This window comes from Lynx canadensis, chromosome B3 (genome assembly GCF_007474595.2).
Source record: "Lynx canadensis isolate LIC74 chromosome B3, mLynCan4.pri.v2, whole genome shotgun sequence".
Classification (NCBI taxonomy): domain Eukaryota; kingdom Metazoa; phylum Chordata; class Mammalia; order Carnivora; family Felidae; genus Lynx; species Lynx canadensis.
Genome location: NC_044308.2, coordinates 62,012,969 through 62,032,510, shown reverse-complemented (window position 1 = coordinate 62,032,510; position 19,542 = coordinate 62,012,969). Strand labels below are relative to the sequence as shown.

The 19,542-nt window shown below is 51.0% G+C and overlaps 1 protein-coding gene across 1 annotated transcript; it reads left to right on the top strand.

The window, feature by feature from the left end:
• The first annotated feature begins 7,147 nt into the window (after positions 1-7,147).
• VPS18 (VPS18 core subunit of CORVET and HOPS complexes) lies at positions 7,148-15,577 on the top strand. The gene is made up of 5 exons (XM_030318459.1): positions 7,148-7,557; positions 8,584-8,725; positions 11,089-11,180; positions 11,352-13,222; positions 14,249-15,577. Exons 1-5 carry the CDS (start codon positions 7,467-7,469, stop codon positions 14,972-14,974), a joined length of 2,922 nt encoding a protein of 973 aa, XP_030174319.1. The 5' UTR covers positions 7,148-7,466; the 3' UTR covers positions 14,975-15,577.
• Positions 15,578-19,542: the final 3,965 nt, after the last annotated feature.

Below are 19,542 nucleotides of genomic sequence, written 5' to 3'. Positions count from 1 at the left end.
GCTCTGTGTTTCTTAGGGAGAGCCATTCATACCTCTAAGGACTTGTGAACCCCAGTTTGAGAACCAATGACTTGATGATGCTTCCACTTCCCACCTAGATAAATGGAACAAGTGTCTCTATTCCCTCCCCTCCAATGTCTTCTCTGGGACCACTGAACCTATAATCCTAGACGGTGGCAGGAAAGAAAGAAGGCTGGTTGGATCCATATATTCCTTGGGTGGGGCTTTGAGATTCACTCGGTGAAAGAAGGGGATGGCAGTAGCAGGGATGGGAGAAGGCTTTTTGAAAATTGGGACCATTCAGGTGGGTTTGGAAACATCTGGAAGGGAACCATATAGGAAGGAGAAGAGATTTACAATCTCTTGTAAAGGGTTGAGAAGAGATGTTCTGCATTAGCTAGGACCTTTTTTTAAAAAAATTTAATTACTTATTTAAGAAAATTTTAATGTTTATTTGTTTATTTTGAGAAAGAGTACAAGCAAGGGAGGGGCAGAGAGAAAGGGAGGAGAGAGAGAATATCCCAAGCAGGATCCATTCTGCCAGTGCAGAGCCCAAAGCAGGACTTGAACTCACAAACCCGTGAGATCATGCCCTGAGCTGAAACCAAGAGTGAGAGCTTAACCAACTGAGCCACCCAGGTGCCTGGGGCCTTTTTGTTTTTTTAAATGTTTCTTTATTTACTTTGAGAGAGAGAGAGAGAATGCAGGTGAAGGCCAGTGGGAGGAGGGGCAGAGAGAAAGGGAGAGAGAGAATCCCAAGCAGGGTCCTTGCTATCAGCACGAGTCCAAGGAGGGACTCACAACTGTGAGATCGTGACCTGAGCCAAAATCAAGAGTCAGATGCTTTACCTACTGAGCCACCCAGGCACCCCAGCTGGGGCATTTTTGCCTTCAACATACTTTAACAGTGTGCCAGGCCACACCCTAGGAGAAGGTGTATATGACACCTGTCCCTGGCCTTGGGGAACTTATAGAGAGTCACCCCCCAGAAGGGGAGGGGGAGGCAGGTGGGGGAGAGGTGAGAAGTGGAGGAGGGAGAGGAGGAAGAAGAGAGAAAGGGAAAGTGGAGAGGAGGAAGGGAAGGGCAACAGGGAGTGAAGGGCCTGGAGAGGAGAGGGATAGAGAGAGACTGCCAGACAATTGTAATGCAGGGTGATCATAACGTGGGCAATCAGTACAGGGGGCTGGAGGAGCACCTAGGAGGGGCCCTGATCCTGACAAGGGGGGGAATATCAGCAGATCCCTTTCCAGAGGGCTCAAACCCCAAGAGCAGATACTCAAATGTCTGCAGAGGTCTAGTACATTCTGGGAACAACCCTAGATCAGCACATCTGGAGCACTGAGAGATGAGTAAACAGACTAGATGGAGTTTAACTGAGGATGAGAAAGAACTCATGGGTTTCCTTAATAAATCTTATGGCTCTGTTTTAACATGTATACACAGGGGGCGTCTGGATGGCTCTGTAGGTTAAGTGTCTGACTTCAGTTCAGGTCAAGATGTCACGGTTTGTGAGTTCTAGTCCCACATCGGGGTCTTCTCACTGACAGAGAAGAGCCTGCTTGGGATTCTCTCTCTCCTTCTCTCTCTGCCCCTCCCCAGCTCATGCTTACGCTCTCTCTTTCTCTCAAAATAAATAAATAAACATTTAAAATAAAATATAAAATAAAATGTATAGATAAGGGCACTTGGGTGGCTTAGTTGGTTGAGCATCCAACTTTGGCTCGGGTCATGATTTTACTGTTAATGAGTTCAAGCCCGACATTGGGCTCTCTGCTGTCATTGCAGAGCCTGCTTCTGATCCTCTGTCCTCCTCTCTCTCTGTCCCTCCCCTGCTTGTGCTCTCTCTCTCTCTCTCTCTCTCAAAAATAAACAAACATTAAACAAATTGAAAATAAATAAATAAAATGAATACATACATTATGATGATTAAAACAAAAATTAAATTTAAAGACAAATTCCTAAATCTCCCATGCAGATGAATTCCAAATGACTTATACTTCACCCTCAAGGAAGCATAAACCCCAGTACCTTAAGTGTGGGCTCTGTGTAGCGACTTCCTTCCAAAGAAGACAGTATTGAACGGTGGTGAGGAGGAAGAGTAACTTTACAGTGGAGAAATCTGACAAGCGCTAACTCAGCCAGGTGACCAAGGTCAACATCAACAGTGATGAGTCATGCTGATGGTATATACCCTTGATATGATGTGATGATAATGGTACTTTACCTCCCCTAAGCTCATAACCCCAATCTAATTACAAAAAAAAAAAGATATCAGACAAATTCCAATAGAAAGCATCCTACAAAATACCTGCTTAGTACTCCTCAAATTGTCAAGGTCATCAAAAACAAGTTAAGTCTAAGGGTACCTGGCAGGCTCTGGTACTATGCTGGGCGTGGAGCCTACTTAAAATGAAAAAATAAAATAAAATAAAATAAAATAAAATAAAATAAAATAAAATAAAATAAAATAAAATAAAAACATTAAAAAACCAAGGGAAATCTGAAAAACTGCCACAGTCAAGAGGTGCCTAGGGAGACATTACAATTAAATGTAAGGTGTTATCCTGGATGTAATCCTGGAACAGAAAGAGGACAGTAGGTAAAAATCTGAATAAAGTATGGACTATAGTTAATAATTATGTATCAGTATTGGGGTACCTGGGTGGCTCAGTCGGTTGAGCGTCCGACTTCAGCTCAGGTCATGATCTCACACTCCGTGAGTTCAAGCCCCGCATCAGGCTCTGTGCTGACAGCTCAGAGCCTAGAGCCCGCTTCAGATTCTGTGTCTCCCCCTCTCTCTGCCCCTCCCCTGCTCATGCTCTGTCTCTCTCTGTCTCAAAAATAAATAAAAACATTAAATAATTTTTAATAAAAAATAATTATGTATCAGTATTGATTTACTAATGTTAACAAATATGCCATATTAATGTAAGATATTCATAGTAAGGGAAACTGGATTTGAAGTAGAGGGAAACCCTCTGCTATCTTCTTACTTTTTCCATCAATGTAAAACTTCTAAAAAAGAATGTGTATTTAAAAAAAAACATTTGGAGTGGCTGGCTGGCTCAGTCGGAAGAGCATGTGACACTTGATCTCAGGGTTATGAGTTCGAATCCCACATTGGGTGTAGAGATTACTAAAAAAATTAATAAACAAACTTAAAAAAAACCAAATTGGGGTGCCTGGGTGGCTCAGTCGGTTAAGCATCTGACTTTGGCTCAGGTCATCATCTCACAGCTCATGAGTTTGAGCCCCACACACCAGGCTCTGTGCTGACAGCTCAGAGCCTGGAGCCTGCTTCAGATTCTGTGTCTCCCTCTCTCTCTCTCTGGCCCTCCCCTGCTCATGCTCTGTCTCTCTCTCTCTTTCTCTCTCTCTCTCAAAAATAAATAAACATTAAAAAATTTCTTTAAAAATTACTCACTTAAGTCAGTTATATCACTCTTTTTGGTTTGGATCTTCATTCATTCAATAATTACTACTAATAGTTAACTTGTATTGAGCATTTTCTTGGTATAGGCAGAGTGCTGAGTGATTGGCATAATATCCTATAATCACAATGCCATAAGGTAGATTTTTCTCATTTTACAAATGTAGAAACCAAAGCATGAGAAAGGTCATCCATGCAATTGTTTAATGAATATTTATTAGTAAGTTATGACTGCCTCATGATTCTGGGCCTCTTCAAGTGAATGCCCTGCAGGGGCCGCATGTGCAACTGTCCAGATGTAGCTCAATCATGTGACCTCTGCCACACCTCCATCCAGCTCTTCCTCCTCCTGGACAGTGGTGACACTGCACCACTGGCCAGGTTTCCCCAGAAGCTGTCTTGCACCCTTCCTTCATCCCCAGATGTTAGTGACATCTAACTTGTCACTAAGTCCAGTGGGTTCTTCCTCAAAAATGTCTCCCCAGTCTACTCTCACTCTAGGCTGGGCCCTCACCAGCCTGCTTCTGCCTCAGGTCTCATTCTTCTGATGTGGACTACACCCAAGCCACCACCCATTTTTCTAGAACCCACATCAGATGATCTCATCTCCAACCAAAGCCTTCTGATGGCCCTTTCAATAGCTTTCATAATCTGGCCACAACTGGTCCCCTTTCCTGCACTGCCCTACTCCCTGATGCTCTAGCTCCCCAGCCCTCCAAACTTGACAATGTTTTCAGGCCTGTTCTCTTGGTTTTCTTGACATCTGCCTAATGCCTACTCGTTTTTGCCCTTGGAAATCATGCATGCACTTCAGGTCTTAGCTCAAATTCACCTGCTTTCATACACTATTCCTCTCTCTCCCTGGCCCAGCAGTCAGCCCTTACGTATCTTGTGGCAACTAGCACACAGATTGTGAGGGGTGGGAGCTGGTGGATCTGTATCCCCAGTTGTGAGTTCCCTAAGACATTTTAGTATTCCTGTACTCAGGTTTGTTTGGGTTTTTCTCCATAATCAGCTTCTGTTATATCTAAGCAAAATGCCCATGCTTCTTAGTTAATGGCCAGTAAATGGCCAGGACAAGAAACGCCATAGCAGTTCTGATGGGGAAGTTGGGGTCCAAGGAGGCTTCATGGAGTAGGTGGACTTGAGAGCGGCTGTCAGATTAAAGCCACATTTTTAGTTTCCTGTGCATATTCCCTTTGTTGGACATTATGCTATGCTTTAGCAATGAGCTTTCCCCTAGATCACCTCATTTACTTTTCGACACAGACCTACTAGGTAAGTATTATTATATCTACAGTATTTCTGTAGATGAGGAAACTGAAACTAAGTGCATCACCTGCGCACAGGGTCCATCTAATGAGTGATTGGGTAGGAATAAGAATGCTGGTCTTGCTCTTACTCCAAAGTTCAACATAAGGTGGGAGAATGAATACTGCTGTCATCAACTCAACAGGGAGTGTGTACTTAGTCTGTAGTAAGCAAAGCCCACTTAGGCCCACCTTATACATACTGGAGAGCAGTGAAACTCAGGAGGGAGGCTTTGGGGACAGTGAGGAGGTGGCTGTATGGACTCTGTGTCCCTGACACATCCCTCCTATGCTGGCTGGCTCCATGCAAAGGGGTCACTACCTCTGCACAGTCCCGTCCTGGGGAATCAGCTATACCCTCTTCCCTTCAGCTTGCATTGGAGAAATGGACAGTGTGGTGGTTAGCTCCTCAGCATCTGCTCTTATTTGAATACTGCCTCCTGGTTTCCCCATTTCCTAGCCACATGAATCCTGGACCAATTGCTTCACCATTCTGAATGTCAGTTTCTGCTTTTGCAATGCGGGAGAAAGAGCAGTGCCTGCTGCATAGCATTAGGGGAAGGGTAAAATGAAATAGCATTGACTGTTATGATCTTAGGGTAGCGCTTGGCACATTGTTGATACTCAGTAAATGTGCCTTTTTATTATTTATTATCTGACCTTTGGCTGGACCTATTTGTATTTCCCTAATGCACTCGGCAGGTGATGTGGGATGGAGCCTTACGCACCGAGCAGGGCTTCTCCCGAGCCGGGCTCACTTTCCCCAGGGCGGTAACCTCTTGTCCGCGCCTCAGCTCTGGCACTTTCCCTCCTTGGACCTAGCCAGAAGGGCAGTGCCCCTGGCTGGGAGAGCGGCATCGCTCCTGTAGGTTCTGGGCGGGAAAAGCGGGACTTAGGAGCCACAGAAAGTTATTTCGGAAGGCGTAATTTGTCGCCCCCTCCTGGGCGGGGTCCACTCAGGTCCAGAAAGCACTCGGTGGAAGCTGGTGAGGGTTCAGTTCTGTGCACCTGGCAGGGAAGTTCGGAGAGTAGCGTGACCACGCAATAAACGCTTCAAACCTGGACGCTTTCGAGAGTAAAAGGGGCGCTTTTAGTCATTTCACGCAGGCTACCCGCTAAAGCCAGGATAGTGGTGACCCCGGCCAATAGCCTTCCACTTTAACAAGATACAGTCCTTGTGCCCCAGAAGAGAACAGAATCCGTCTGGATGGGCTAGGCGGGTGGAAGAGGGAAACTGAATTGGAGTCGCACTCTTAGCCTCGAAGTTCGGTCGCTTTGGACTCCCCACCTGCCTTCAAGGTCACCTGTCCCACGTTCTTGCCAGGCGTTGCAGGTATTTGCTCCTCTATGCTCCCACAGCGTTGTGGCCATGTGTCTGGGTAAGCCTCACGAGTGCTGAAACTTTTTGTCCATTTTGATCTCTGTAGTGCCCCCAAAAGCCTGGAAAAGTGCCTGGCAGAGAGTGTGCGCTCACTTGTGGAATGAGTGAGCTGCTGAACAAATCCATCCATCGCTTTTCTAGCATTAATTAGCTGTTTACTGGTCCATTGCCCCTGCTGGTTTATGACCTTCAAGGACGGTATCCTACTTATCTCTGTGACTCCAGCACCTAGCCCAAGTCTAAGCACAAAGTAAGTGCTCAACACTATTCTGAATGGAAGCAGTCCGGCACCCCTTAGCTGTGCTTGGTCTTTTCTTCCGCCCCTTTTGTCTCTCCCCACACCGAGTCGCTTAGAGGCAGGTTAGGTAGCACTTGGCGTTCGTCGGCCAGATCATCAGCTCTGTCACTTCCTGAAAGCTGGTGGTCCCCTAAATGTAGGAGAAGAGAGGCTAGGACTGCTGGCCTATGTCTTGTGAAGGTAGGATCAAGAGAGCGATTCGATTGAAGAACGGGAGGTTCTCCTGAGGGCCTAGGGTAGCGGCCTGTTTGGAGAGGTCGGAGCGAGAGCTGGACACGGAGGCTGAGACCGTCTGAGAGAGGAATGCCTGGGCAAAAAAGGAACTGAGGAATGGCTCCGAGCCTGGGGCTGGAATGCGCTGCGCGAATGGTGAAGGGCCTAAAAGCACTGGGATTGCCTCCTTGTGTCAAAATTCAGAACTGCAGCAGGGTCCTGGAGGGGAGCGCCTGTATTCAGCAACGCCAGCTCACCACCTAGCTGGACTGCAGCTGTGACGCGTCTATGGCTCCGCCCCAAACCGAAAGCTGCCACAGCACTTCCGGCTCCCTCCCTCAAGGGTGGACTGGGCCAGGTCCCTGTCCCTGTCCCGCCCCCCTCCTTGGCCCCGCCTTTGCCCTGGCAGCCCTCGCTGCGCCTCCCAGTGGCGGGTCGGGATAAATTCCTACGCGAGCAAACGCGGGTTTCTGAGAGCCCGGAAGTTACGTTATAGGCGCGCGTCTCGGGGGCGGGAGTCAGCTGAGCCGCTGGGGCGAGGTTGGGATCTTCTGGGATCTGCAAAAGGAAACCAGTGATCTTTTGGGGGTGGGAGCGGGGTGCAGGACTGCACCAGGTTCAAGGGAGAGGGCTCCGAAGTCTTCTCGCTCATTATAAGGCGAGAGCGAGAAAATCCTCAGGATCTTAAAGAGGAGAAGGGGGCGGCGGATTGCAGGATCTGTCAGAGACTTGTCGAGGCTGCGGAGACGCAGTTTCCAATCTAAGGCGACGGGGATCCCTGGGGGGAGCGCTGTTGGAATCCCTGGGCCCGGAACGGAGGGCCCAGAGGCACCATGGCGTCCATCCTGGATGAATACGAGGACTCCCTGTCCCGCTCAGCCGTCTTGCAGCCCGGCTGCCCCAGCGTGGGCATCCCCCACTCGGGTAAGGGAGGGGAGGGAGCCGCTCACACTATCCGCACACTTGGCACCTGCGGGGGAGGATCGGGGAGAGTAGCTCCAAGGGTCCGGTTCACCGCCTGGACATACAGTCCAGACCTAGGCCCCTGATTCTCCTCAGGCTCTCTTGGCCCCCAGCTGGTGGATGGTCGAAGTTTAAAAGAGCAGCAAGAGCGGTCTCGTGATCTAGGCCCTGCCACTCGGGTTCTACAAGGAAAGTGGGACCCACATAAGGAAGTGACTTGCTTACAGGGCCCCGGTTGAGAGAAGTGAGAATAGGCTCCAGGCTTCAGCCAGAGCCTGTGCTTTGCCTACCAGGCCCCTTCTGGAGGTGGGAGGAAGAGAGTGGGCAAAGAAAATGGTGGAAGGGGAATGTTGTAGGGGTAGGAGGGCTGGTCCTAGAGGGAACTTTTCCACTGAACAGCGAAAAATGAAGTTATTTTAGGCCTTTGCTAGATCTGGGTGCAGGCTGGCCTTGAGGGGAAATTTTTGTAGAAAGTAGGACAGAGTTGGCAGAGGGGTCTGAAGTGCTAGGTATGCAGTGGTAAAGAAATGAGAATAAAGGCTAGAGAAAGAAGCTACAGCTTGATTGGGACTGTTCCCCAGGGCTTCCTCTGCCTTCATTCTTCTGGAGACTCACTCAGAGCATTACTGCATGGGTAGGGAGGAGGGGAGAGAGTGGATCTAGGCTACTTTAGTTGAGCTGAGATTGCTAGGCCCGAGATTGATAAGGGAGAATGCCCAACCCTTTCTACTGAGAAGGGTACATGAGGGTGCAACAGCATTATAAGGGTTCAAAGAACCCACCCCTCACAGCTGTCAGAAGGAGCCCAGAGCCCTCATTTGGAGATGATTAGCAAACTACTTGATCTGTTGATAGCAAACTTTTAACTGAGGGCTTGGGGTAGGAGTATGTTGGGAAGGTGGAGAGGAAAACAATTTTTTTGTTGCCTCTCCTTGTTCTTCCTCCATCTCTTCCATAGCTCACCTTTAATTCCCTCCTTTCCTGTAGGGTATGTGAATGCCCAGCTAGAGAAGGAAGTGCCCATCTTCACAAAGCAGCGCATTGACTTTACCCCTTCTGAGCGTATCACCAGTCTTGTTGTCTCCTGCAATCAGCTCTGCATGAGCCTGGGCAAGGATACACTGCTCCGGTAAGTGAGGGCTCGAAAGACTTAGTAGGGAGTGGATTAGTGGTATTTGGGGACTACTAACTGACTGAGGCATTTCTTTCATTCTGGGCAGGTGAAACTACAGTAGATTTGGAATTTTCAGGAAATATCCATTACCAAAGAACTAATGTAGTATAGTAGTTAAAATCAGGTAGATCTGGATCAGAGCTCAGCTCTCCTATGTACCAGCCAGGGAATGTTGAACAAGTCACCCAGTCTCTCTAACTGTGTCCCGTCATCTGTTAAAGATAGTTCTAACCCACAAGTTAGTCACATTGATCAGGGGAACCATCTAGAGTCCTGAAGTAAATCCACTATAAATGGAAATAATATATCTCAATAAAATTAGAAATAAACACATAGCTGGGGCGCCTGGGTGGCGCAGTCGGTTAAGCGTCCGACTTCAGCCAGGTCACGATCTCGCGGTCCGGGAGTTCGAGCCCCGCGTCAGGCTCTGGGCTGATGGCTCAGAGCCTGAAGCCTGCTTCCGATTCTGTGTCTCCCTCTCTCTCTGCCCCTCCCCCGTTCATGCTCTGTCTCTCTCTGTCCCAAAAATAAATAAACGTTGAAAAAAAAAAAAATTAAAAAAAAAAAAAAAAGAAATAAACACATAGATACATACATAAGTGGGAATACTATAAAACAAGGGTGTCAGAAAAAAATGCTTATCTAGAATAACCATCTGGAATAAAACAGCTAAGGCTCTATATCACAAAAATAAATTCTAGGTGGGATAATTATTTAAATATGAAAAACAAACTGAATATCAAAAGAATATTTAATAAATGTCTGTGTTCTTGGGCAGAAGGAAGACCTTCTTACTCAAGCTAGAAAGGACAGGTATATTTGACTACATAGTAATGACAAAATAAAAACAAAAAAGCCTTCAAGGGGTGCTTGGCTGGCTCAGTTGGTAGAGCATGTGACTCTCGATCTTGGAATCGTGAGTTTGAGCCCCACATTGGGTGTGGGGATTACTCAAAATAATAATAAAGAAAAAAAGCATTTGAATCTGGTCATGACCAAAGATGGTGGGAAAATGATGTGTTTCCACATATGACTAAGGATTTACATCCCTATTCTTTAAAAAGCCCTTACAAATTAATAAGAAAAAGACACTTAAGTAGAAAGGGGAGGGCAAAGAATATAAACAAGCAGTTTACAGAAGAGGAACTCTACATTGCCAGTAAACGTCTAAAAATATTTTCAACCTTTGGGAAATAAAGGTAAGGTACCGTTTTTTTTAATCTGTCAGATTGACAAAAATTAAAAATAGTAATAGATTGTGCTGGTGAAGACACACAGAAATGGACTCTCACACGCCGCTGGTGAGAGTATAACTTGCCACTGTCTTTTGGAAAAGTGTTCTGGAAATGCCTGTTAAAGTTTAAAATGTCTATAAGTTGGACCCAACAATCCCACTTTGGAGAATACGTAATCTTAGAAAGAAAAGTACCGCTTTGCAAGGGTATAGATACAAGGATGTTGACGGCAGAGTTATTTATGGTCGGAAAAACTGGACCCAAACTGAATGCCCATCAACAGGAAAATGATGATAAAATTATGGTTGAGCCATGAAGGGGAAAATTATGCAGTTATTGAAACAATGAATTAGAGCTGTATCTGTTGATACTGTGGAATGTTCATGAAATATCATTAAGTGAGAAAAGCAAGTTAAAAATTTATATATATACGCACGTATGTACACAACATGAAGTGATTTTTGTAAAAATATAAAGACAGTGACAAAACAAGTCTATGTTGTAAGGATGGAGAAAGACCTTAAAATCAGTTTTGTCTATGGAGAGTGATGGGTTTAAGAAGAAAACTGTTAACTCTTTATACATCTTTGCTTTGATTCTTTAGTTAAAAATGGGTATATAATTTGAAAATGGTTTTAATAAGGGAAGTATAATTTAAACGGGAGCACCCCTCAGGGTTATTGTGAAGATTGAGATATACTTGGTTAAGGTCTTGGTGTGGTGCTTGGTATATAGAAAGTACTCAGTAACCATTAGCTAGTATTTGTTCTTTTTTTACCCCAGCAATCTGGGATACCCCTGCATTGTCTTCCCAGATGCACTGTAGATCTTCTGAGCAGAGGGAAAAGGCTTCTATTTAGTGACTTCTCAAAATGAGGTAGGGGAATTCTCAGACCTGAAGGTTCTTAAGTAGGATCCTGTGTGTATTTCAGAGTTCCCTTAAGATTGTGTGCAGAATTTTATATGTGTGTATAGATTTCAGGGAAGAGAGCCTGTGGCTTTCATCAGATTATAAAGAGGTCTGTGATTCCAAAAAAGGATCTGCCCTTCTCTGGAGTGATGCTGTGACTCTTGTCCTGACAGCATTGACTTGGGCAAGGCCAACGAACCCAACCATGTGGAGCTGGGACGCAAGGATGATGCCAGAGTTCACAAGATGTTTCTGGACCACACTGGTAACTGGTGGTGGAGGTCTGAGATTGGTGGGGCGGGGGGCAGGGAGACTGGTTGAGCGGAGGGTAAGTCATTGCCTGGGAGGATGGGATCTGAGAGTGGTGGGGATAAGGAGGAGGCTGAGGGTGGGAATGGCAGCATTCTGTAGAGTGCCATACTCTTCCCCACTCCAGGCTGTCACCTGCTGATTGCTCTGAGCAGCACTGAGGTCCTCTATGTGAACCGTAATGGACAGAAGGTACGGCCACTGGCACGCTGGAAAGGACAGCTGGTGGAGAGTGTGGGCTGGAACAAGGCACTGGGCACCGAGAGCAGCACAGGCCCCATCCTGGTTGGCACTGCCCAAGGCCAGATCTTCGAAGCAGAGCTCTCAGCCAGTGAGGGTGGACTTTTCGGCCCTGCCCCAGATCTTTACTTCCGTCCATTGTACGTACTAAATGAAGAAGGGGGTCCAGCGCCTGTATGCTCCCTTGAGGCTGAGCGGGGTCCCGATGGGCGCGGCTTTGTTATCGCCACAACTCGACAGCGCCTCTTCCAGTTCATAGGTCGAGCAGCAGAGGGGACTGAGGCCCAGGGCTTCTCAGGGCTCTTCGCTGCCTACGCTGACCACCCACCCCCATTCCGTGAGTTCCCCAGCAGTCTGGGCTACAGTGAGTTGGCGTTCTATACCCCCAAGTTGCGCTCTGCACCTCGGGCCTTCGCCTGGATGATGGGGGATGGCGTGTTGTATGGAGCATTGGACTGTGGGCGCCCCGATTCCCTGCTGAGTGAGGAGCGAGTCTGGGAGTACCCAGAGGGGGTAGGTCCTGGGGCCAGCCCACCTCTGGCTGTCGTCTTGACCCAGTTCCACTTCCTGCTGCTGTTGGCGGACCGGGTGGAGGCAGTGTGCACACTGACAGGGCAGGTGGTGCTGCGGGATCACTTCCTGGAGAAGTTTGGGCCGCTGAAGCACATGGTGAAGGACTCCTCCACGGGCCACCTGTGGGCCTACACTGAGCGGGCCGTCTTCCGCTACCATGTGCAGCGGGAGGCCCGGGATGTGTGGCGCACCTACCTGGACATGAACCGCTTTGACCTGGCCAAAGAGTATTGTCGAGAGCGGCCTGACTGCCTGGACACAGTCCTGGCCCGGGAAGCTGATTACTGCTTTCGCCAGCGTCGTTACCTGGAGAGTGCCCGCTGCTACGCCCTGACCCAGAGCTACTTTGAGGAGATTGCCCTCAAGTTCTTGGAGGCCCGACAGGAGGAGGCTCTGGCCGAGTTCCTGCAGCGAAAATTGGCCAGTTTGAAGCCAGCCGAGCGTACCCAGGCCACACTGCTTACCACCTGGTTGACGGAGCTTTACTTGAGCCGGCTCGGGGCTCTGCAGGGTGATCCTGAGGCCCTGAACTTCTACCGGGAAACACGGGAGCGCTTCCGGGCCTTCCTCAGCAGCCCCCGCCACAAGGAGTGGCTCTTTGCCAGCCGGGCCTCCATCCATGAACTGCTTGCCAGCCATGGAGACACAGAACACATGGTGTACTTTGCCGTGATCATGCAGGACTATGAGCGAGTGGTGGCATACCACTGCCAGCACGAGGCCTACGAGGAAGCCCTGGCCGTGCTTGCTCGCCACCGTGACCCTCAGCTTTTCTATAAGTTCTCACCGATCCTCATTCGCCACATCCCCCGCCAGCTGGTGGATGCTTGGATTGAGCTGGGCAGCCGGCTAGATGCCCGGCAGCTCATTCCTGCCCTGGTGAATTATAGCCAGGGTGGCGAGGCCCAGCAGGTGAGCCAGGCCATCCGCTACATGGAGTTCTGCGTGAATGAGCTGGGCGAGACTGAGCAGGCCATTCATAACTACCTGCTGTCGCTGTATGCCCGAGGCCAGCCCGCCTCACTGCTGGCCTACCTCGAGCAGGCCGGGGCCAGCCCGCACCGTGTGCACTATGACCTCAAGTATGCGCTGCGGCTCTGTGCTGAGCACGGCCACCACCGTGCTTGTGTCCATGTCTACAAGGTCCTAGAACTGTATGAGGAGGCTGTGGACCTGGCCCTGCAGGTGAGCCAATGCATTTTGACCCCATCCGGTAGAGGGACCTGGAGAGCAGTTGCTTCAGATGCTGAGGGTTTGGAGTGGGGGGCTGTGGCTAGAGGGTGCTGGCATTTCTTGCAGAGAGGTGCTTTAGTGTAGAGGTTAAGAATGTGGACTCTAAGGTCAGGGTTTGAAGTCTGGTTCTGCCACTTAGTAAGCTGTGTGACCTCAGGCTGATTTCTGACCCTGTTTTTGCCTCAGAGGATTCGGCCACAAATGGTAATGGTACTTAGCTCCTAGAGTTGATTAAAGTAGTGTGTATGAAAAGCACTCGGAACAGTGCCTCCTCTACAGTAAGTTCTACATTCATGCTAGCTATGCATTAACAGCCACGACTGCAGAAGGGGAAGGTGCCGAGTTACACTTCTCAATCCTGAGTCATCACTTGCCTTAGGATCACACGAAGTGCTATTTAAAATACAAATTCCCAGGTCTGAACCCAGGACTTACTGAATCAGAAAGTCTGAGGTGAGACCCAAAAAATTTGTATTTAAAAAAAATTTTTTTTTTTAAGATCATTTATTTTGAGAGAGAGCGAGAGTGAGCAGGGGAGGGGCAGAGAGGGAGAAAGACAATCCCAAGCAGGTTCCGTGCTGTCAGCTCAAAGCCCGACACGGGGCTCAATCCCATGTACTGTGAGATCATGACCTGAGCCGAGATCAAGAGTCGGACGCTTAACTGACTGAGCCACCCGGGTGCCCCCCAAAAATCTGTATTTTGAATATACTCCAGGGTGATTTTTAAATTTGCTAAAATCAAAGCCCCAACTGTCGTAATTAGCTTTTACAAAGCTGTGACAGGGACATACCCATTACTGAGACAGGTTTCTGTCCTGGCCTCCAGAAGCCCTCACCTTGCTTGCTCCCAGAATGCTGGGAATCCTGCCTTGGGGCCTCTCCTCGGGCCCAGCTTCTCCCGGGGCACCTGTCTCTCCCGTAATCTGTATCGTAGAGGGCAGGGGGCTTGACCTTAACACTCGTGGTCTCCCCACAGGTGGATGTGGACCTAGCCAAACAGTGTGCTGACTTGCCTGAGGAAGACGAGGAACTGCGCAAGAAACTGTGGCTGAAGATTGCACGACACGTAGTGCAGGAGGAGGAAGATGTGCAGACGGCCATGGCCTGCCTGGCCAGCTGCCCCTTGCTCAAGATTGAGGACGTGCTGCCCTTCTTTCCTGACTTCGTCACTATCGACCACTTCAAGGAGGCGATCTGCAGCTCGCTCAAGGCCTACAACCACCACATCCAGGAGCTGCAGCGGGAGATGGAAGAGGCCACAGCCAGCGCCCAGCGCATCCGGCGAGATCTGCAGGAGCTGCGGGGCCGCTACGGCACAGTGGAGCCCCAGGACAAATGCGCTACCTGTGACTTCCCCCTGCTCAACCGCCCTTTTTACCTTTTCCTCTGTGGCCACATGTTCCACGCTGACTGCTTGCTGCAGGCCGTGCGGCCTGGCCTGCCGGCCTACAAGCAGGCCCGGCTCGAAGAGCTGCAGCGAAAGTTGGGGGCTGCTCCAGCCCCTACCAAGGGCTCTGCCCGCGCAAAGGAGGCCGAGGGTGGGGCTGCCGCTGGGGGACCCAGTCGGGAACAGCTCAAGGCTGACCTAGATGAACTGGTGGCCGCTGAGTGTGTGTACTGTGGGGAGCTGATGATCCGCTCTATTGACCGGCCCTTCATCGACCCCCAGCGCTATGAGGAGGAGCACCTCAGTTGGCTGTAGGAGGATGTTGTGCTGGGTGGGCAGGCCGTCGGGGGCACGTGCCCCTTCTTGGGAAGGCTACACCCTGGTCTGCGCTCCGTCATCTGGAGACTCGCCCCATTGTTGGGAAGAGTGGAATTATAGCTGTCACCGAGAGGTATCATCTGCCGCTATCCAGTTCTTCAGAGCGGCCTTAGGGCCACTGTTATGCCAGTCTATCTGCCTGCCTCCCAACAGGGGGCCTTAGCCTGGAGAAGTCAGAATTCTGACCCCATCACCCTCTCCCCTCTAACGGTCCTGTTTTCCTTTTTACTCCCCACAGACATCCTGTTCACCTTCTAGAGCGAGAGTACCATCCTCCCTTTTCACTGCGTGTCTCTTCCCCTTTAGAGGAAGGCCTCTCCTGTGTCTGCCCCTAGGTCCCAGAGAGAAAAGGCAGCCCCTCCAAGTCCTGGGCATGGAGGGTGGGGAAAGGTGGTGCTGGTGGTGGGCGTGTCTTGTGTACACTTTCTAGGGCTCTGGTGTGTGGGCGTGCCCTGGGGGACAGGGCCTCATGGAGGACAGTGGGAGGTGATGATGGAGTGGGGAACATTAAACTGCCTGCGCCGCGCTGGTGGTCCTGGAGTTGATGGCTTTGTTGATGCTGGCCTGAGTGGCACGTGAGTGATCTCCAGGGGCACAGGAGGCCACAGGGATGCTGCTGGGACCCTGAACACTTTCCAGCCTTGGACCTCGCTTCTTCACCTGGTGATGTGACTGATTTTGACATATTTTCTGTCTGTTCGCTTCCTCGTCCCTCTGCTCCATCCTCTCCTTCTCCAGGCTCCAACTGGGAATGGTGGCCCACCATCCTCAGACCAAGCACTGTTCTTCCCTTTGGCCAGCAGGTGGTACTGCTCCCCACAGAATCCTTCACACGGGCAGCTGAGGGCACTAATTTCTTGTCCCTTTCTCCACTAGTGCTTCCTCAGTCTGTTCCTTTCTAGTATGTTCTGGGAATCTGCACTGCCTCACCATGAATCTAAGCCCTCATTCTTCCTCCCTTCACTAGCCCTTATACATGCGAGATTTTGCTTGCCCTTCTCTTTGCCAACCTGGATCCTTGCATTCCCGGCTTCTGCCAGCTTTGATACTGCCCTACCAGTGTCTGGTATTTGACCATAATGTTCAGATCCAGTGTGGAGGTAGGACTGCCCCTGCCACCATCCATGGCATTTGGCAGATAGATTTTTTTCCTCATCTAACTTCTGTGACCCGCCCTCCCCCTCTGGACTACATACACTCTTAGTTGTGGCTACCCTAAGGAGTCTGGATCAGGGCCTTCTCGTGACATCAGCAAGCACCCTTTGCCCTGTGGACTGGGGTTCACAGTCCACTGTTCAGCTCTATAGGTGTGGTCCATCAGCTGCTCAGACTGAAACAAAATAACAAGTGTGTCTTCCTGGAATCAGGCTGGGGTCAAGCCACCTGGCTGGTGACTACATGCTTTTCTCTCTCCTGCCACCTAACCCTTTCCAGGACTTTTATCTCCTGCAGTCCTGGTGGAGTCTTGCCCTGCCAAGTCCCCCCAACCACTAGAACAACCCTGTCTCCTCATGGCCTCTGCCAACGGACAGGCTAGAAGCTGTCCGTCTTTGATGAGTCTCAGACTCTCTGTCTTCTCCCAAAAGCAAGAGGGAGCAAATAGGGAGGGGTTGGTAATCCCTGGGTGGGCAGAGAGCATCCTAATCCTGTTCCCTCTATTCGAAGATTTGGAGGCTCTTGTTCCCTTCCTCTCCCCATGTGGCCTACCATTTCCCACTGTCAGTGAATATTAGGTCTAAATTTTGACCTGCCACTTGCATGGTCACTTGCTTACTTAGAACAGCTTGGGTCTTCTGTCTCTGCACATAATGGGTGCCTAATACATGTTAGTTAAACAAACACTGCCCTATTGCTCCCTCTTCCCAGTGGACTTGGCTAAGACAGCCTGGGATGCCCCTGCCCCCTTCTGTCTTCTGAGCCTGCCCATCTGGTCCTAGGCTGCTTCCTCTTTCCTGGAAAAAAAGGCCACAGGCTTCCCTGGCACTGACAGAATGGGGTTCCGTTGAGTCAGGGCAACGGGAAGCTACAGCCCTTAGATCCCTGGAAACCAAGCAAGGCCTGGAATGGAGGGGAGAGAGGAGGCCCTCAGGGCCTTGGCCCTAAGCCTGGGGAGGGCCAGAAGGGGGTGGAGTGGGGGAGCAGCTGCGTGGGCAGGGGCCAAGATGAATGAGCTGCTCCTGGAGCTGTCACTGGAAATAGGAGGAGTGGCCACAGGCAGTGACGCTGAGATCAGGGCAGGAGGCCTGTAAACAAGGAAGCCACCTGGGGGAGACTCAGGGCGGTCACTGGTCCTGGGGAGCAGGTGCTTCCTGAGGCCCGCCCTTGAGAGGGCCCTGGGGGGCTGCCTGGCCAAGTCGTCAGCTGGCACGAGGGGGCGCTGTCGACTGGCTTCCTGAAACCACCAGCTCCTTTCCACAGCTCCATGGGGAGTGGCCGTCGGAGGGTGTGACAGCCTAGCGTCTGAGGCCTGGCTTTCCCACCGGACAGCCCTCCCTTCTCCTGTCCCCAGTGCAGACTGGCCAAGAGCACCAGCCTGGAAGGGAGGGCACAGGGCTCCAGGCCTGGCCAGCATGGGTGTGAGCTTATTCCCCCAGGACCACCAAGTCTTGAATTCCCCCTTCTCCCACCCCAGGGCTCAGGTTGCAGGCTGGGCCCTCATCAACCCGGTTGGATGGGAGGGGGCTTGGAGGCCACCAGACTCCAGGCTGCCCTTGGCGCTGCCCCCCTGGCGCCAGGGAAACAAAAGGTTAGGGGGCCCAGAGGGAGTTATCTGGCCCCACCACCACCAGGGGAGGGGGAGGGGGCCAAGAGGGGCATACCTCCTTCCCACTCCCCCAGCTCTGCAGATTCTTCGAGACACTTTCACAGGCGGAAATTCCCAGAGGTCAGAGGAGGGAAACGGTTAATTCCTTTTATTCAATGGGTCCCCCCTACACGCCTCCCCCCAGCTTCCTCCCTCCACTTCCCGCCCCCCCCCTGTGTGAACAGGAAGTGGAGAGGAAAAGGCTCCAAGCAGAGCAGCTGGGAGCAGGAGGCAGGGAGTGGGCGGCAGGCTTGGTGCCAGCCCTGCCCCTCATGGTTGCTTGCTGGAGGGCCAGAGCCACTGTGGCCTGGGAAAGAACCTGCAGCCCTGCTGGTGAGTGGCAGCAGAGCCGGGAAACAGCCTAGTTTGGAGCCCCCTTCTCTCAACATGCTCCTAGGGCAGAGGCTACTGCCAGGAGGGTGCAAGGCATCCTCTGTCCAAGACCCAGCTGCCCTTGCCACTGCAGCCCCACCCCCACCGCAGGCTGGGCATCCTGAGGCTGGCAGGCATCTCTTTAGGCAGCCGCCAGTCCTGGCACTGGCTCCAGCCACTCAGCCCCTTGGCCCTGCCAGTTCTTTGAAGCTCATGCAGTGCTTCCTGTTTGGGGCAGGCGATGCCAGAGCCCCTCCCCCACCATTGTTCTGTAGAGACCATAGGTCCATCTGTTGCCCCATGGTGGGGCCCCTAGGCAGTGCCACACGGGAGCAGCACCACAAAGGACCCTGCTGGCAGCTTTGATTATGTGGAGTGAGGCTGGGCCCCGCAGCAGGTTGAGGGTGAATGGTGGTCAGAGGCAGTCCTGGGGTGGGCAGTGGGATAGATGGAGGATGTGAGGCGGTTCTATTTAGTGGGCAGCCAGAGCCCTCAGCTTTTTCCCCCACCTGGAGTACAGAGATGATGATATTCAGGGAGCTATATCTGCTGATGCCACCAGGAGACAGACACCATTCTTATGCCCAGTTTCCAAAAGGGAAACTGAGGCAGAGGGGCAAACTTTGGTCTCAGAAGGCCGATAAAGGGGACACAAAGTAGGGTTCTTCTCTTAAGGGGATTAGTGCTTCTTGATGAATGCCCTCTGATTGGGTGCTTTCCTCTCCTTGAGCTGCTTTACCTTTTCTCAGCTTTTGCCTTGAAATAGCTCTTGAGCTGAGTAGTCAGGAACCATGAGGTCACCGGGAGGTTAGGGTGGCCCTAGGTTGGTGACCAGCAACAGGTGTCCACTGAGAACAAGCCCAGGCAGGCCCAGCAGAAGAAGAGAAAGGGGCATTGGTCTGTGGCCCCGGGAAAATGGGTGCTGCTCTTGGCTCCCAGTCTGCCTTGGCCAAAAGTGTGTTTGTGTTTCTCAGGTGTGGAGGCAGGTGCTGTGTATCCCTGCAACTCACCTCCTCTCCCTGATCTCACAGCTCTGACTTCAACCTGCTTCCTCCCACAGGGCTAGAAGCCCAGACATGGTCTACCCTACTTCCCTTACCAGATCCTCTGGCTTCCCGCCAGCCGAGGACCTGGACGACCTAGACCATGCCTCCTGGAAGGTGAGAGCTGCAGAGACCTCAGATGCTCCTGTTCAAATAAAAGTCTTCATGGATGTCCTGAAATTGATATGCTATGTTTCCCTGGTAGAAGCTGGGCTGGGAAGCCCACACCTCTATTTACTGTCCTTTCCCCCCCCCACCCACCCCAATCTCTGTGGGATGCCAGGATG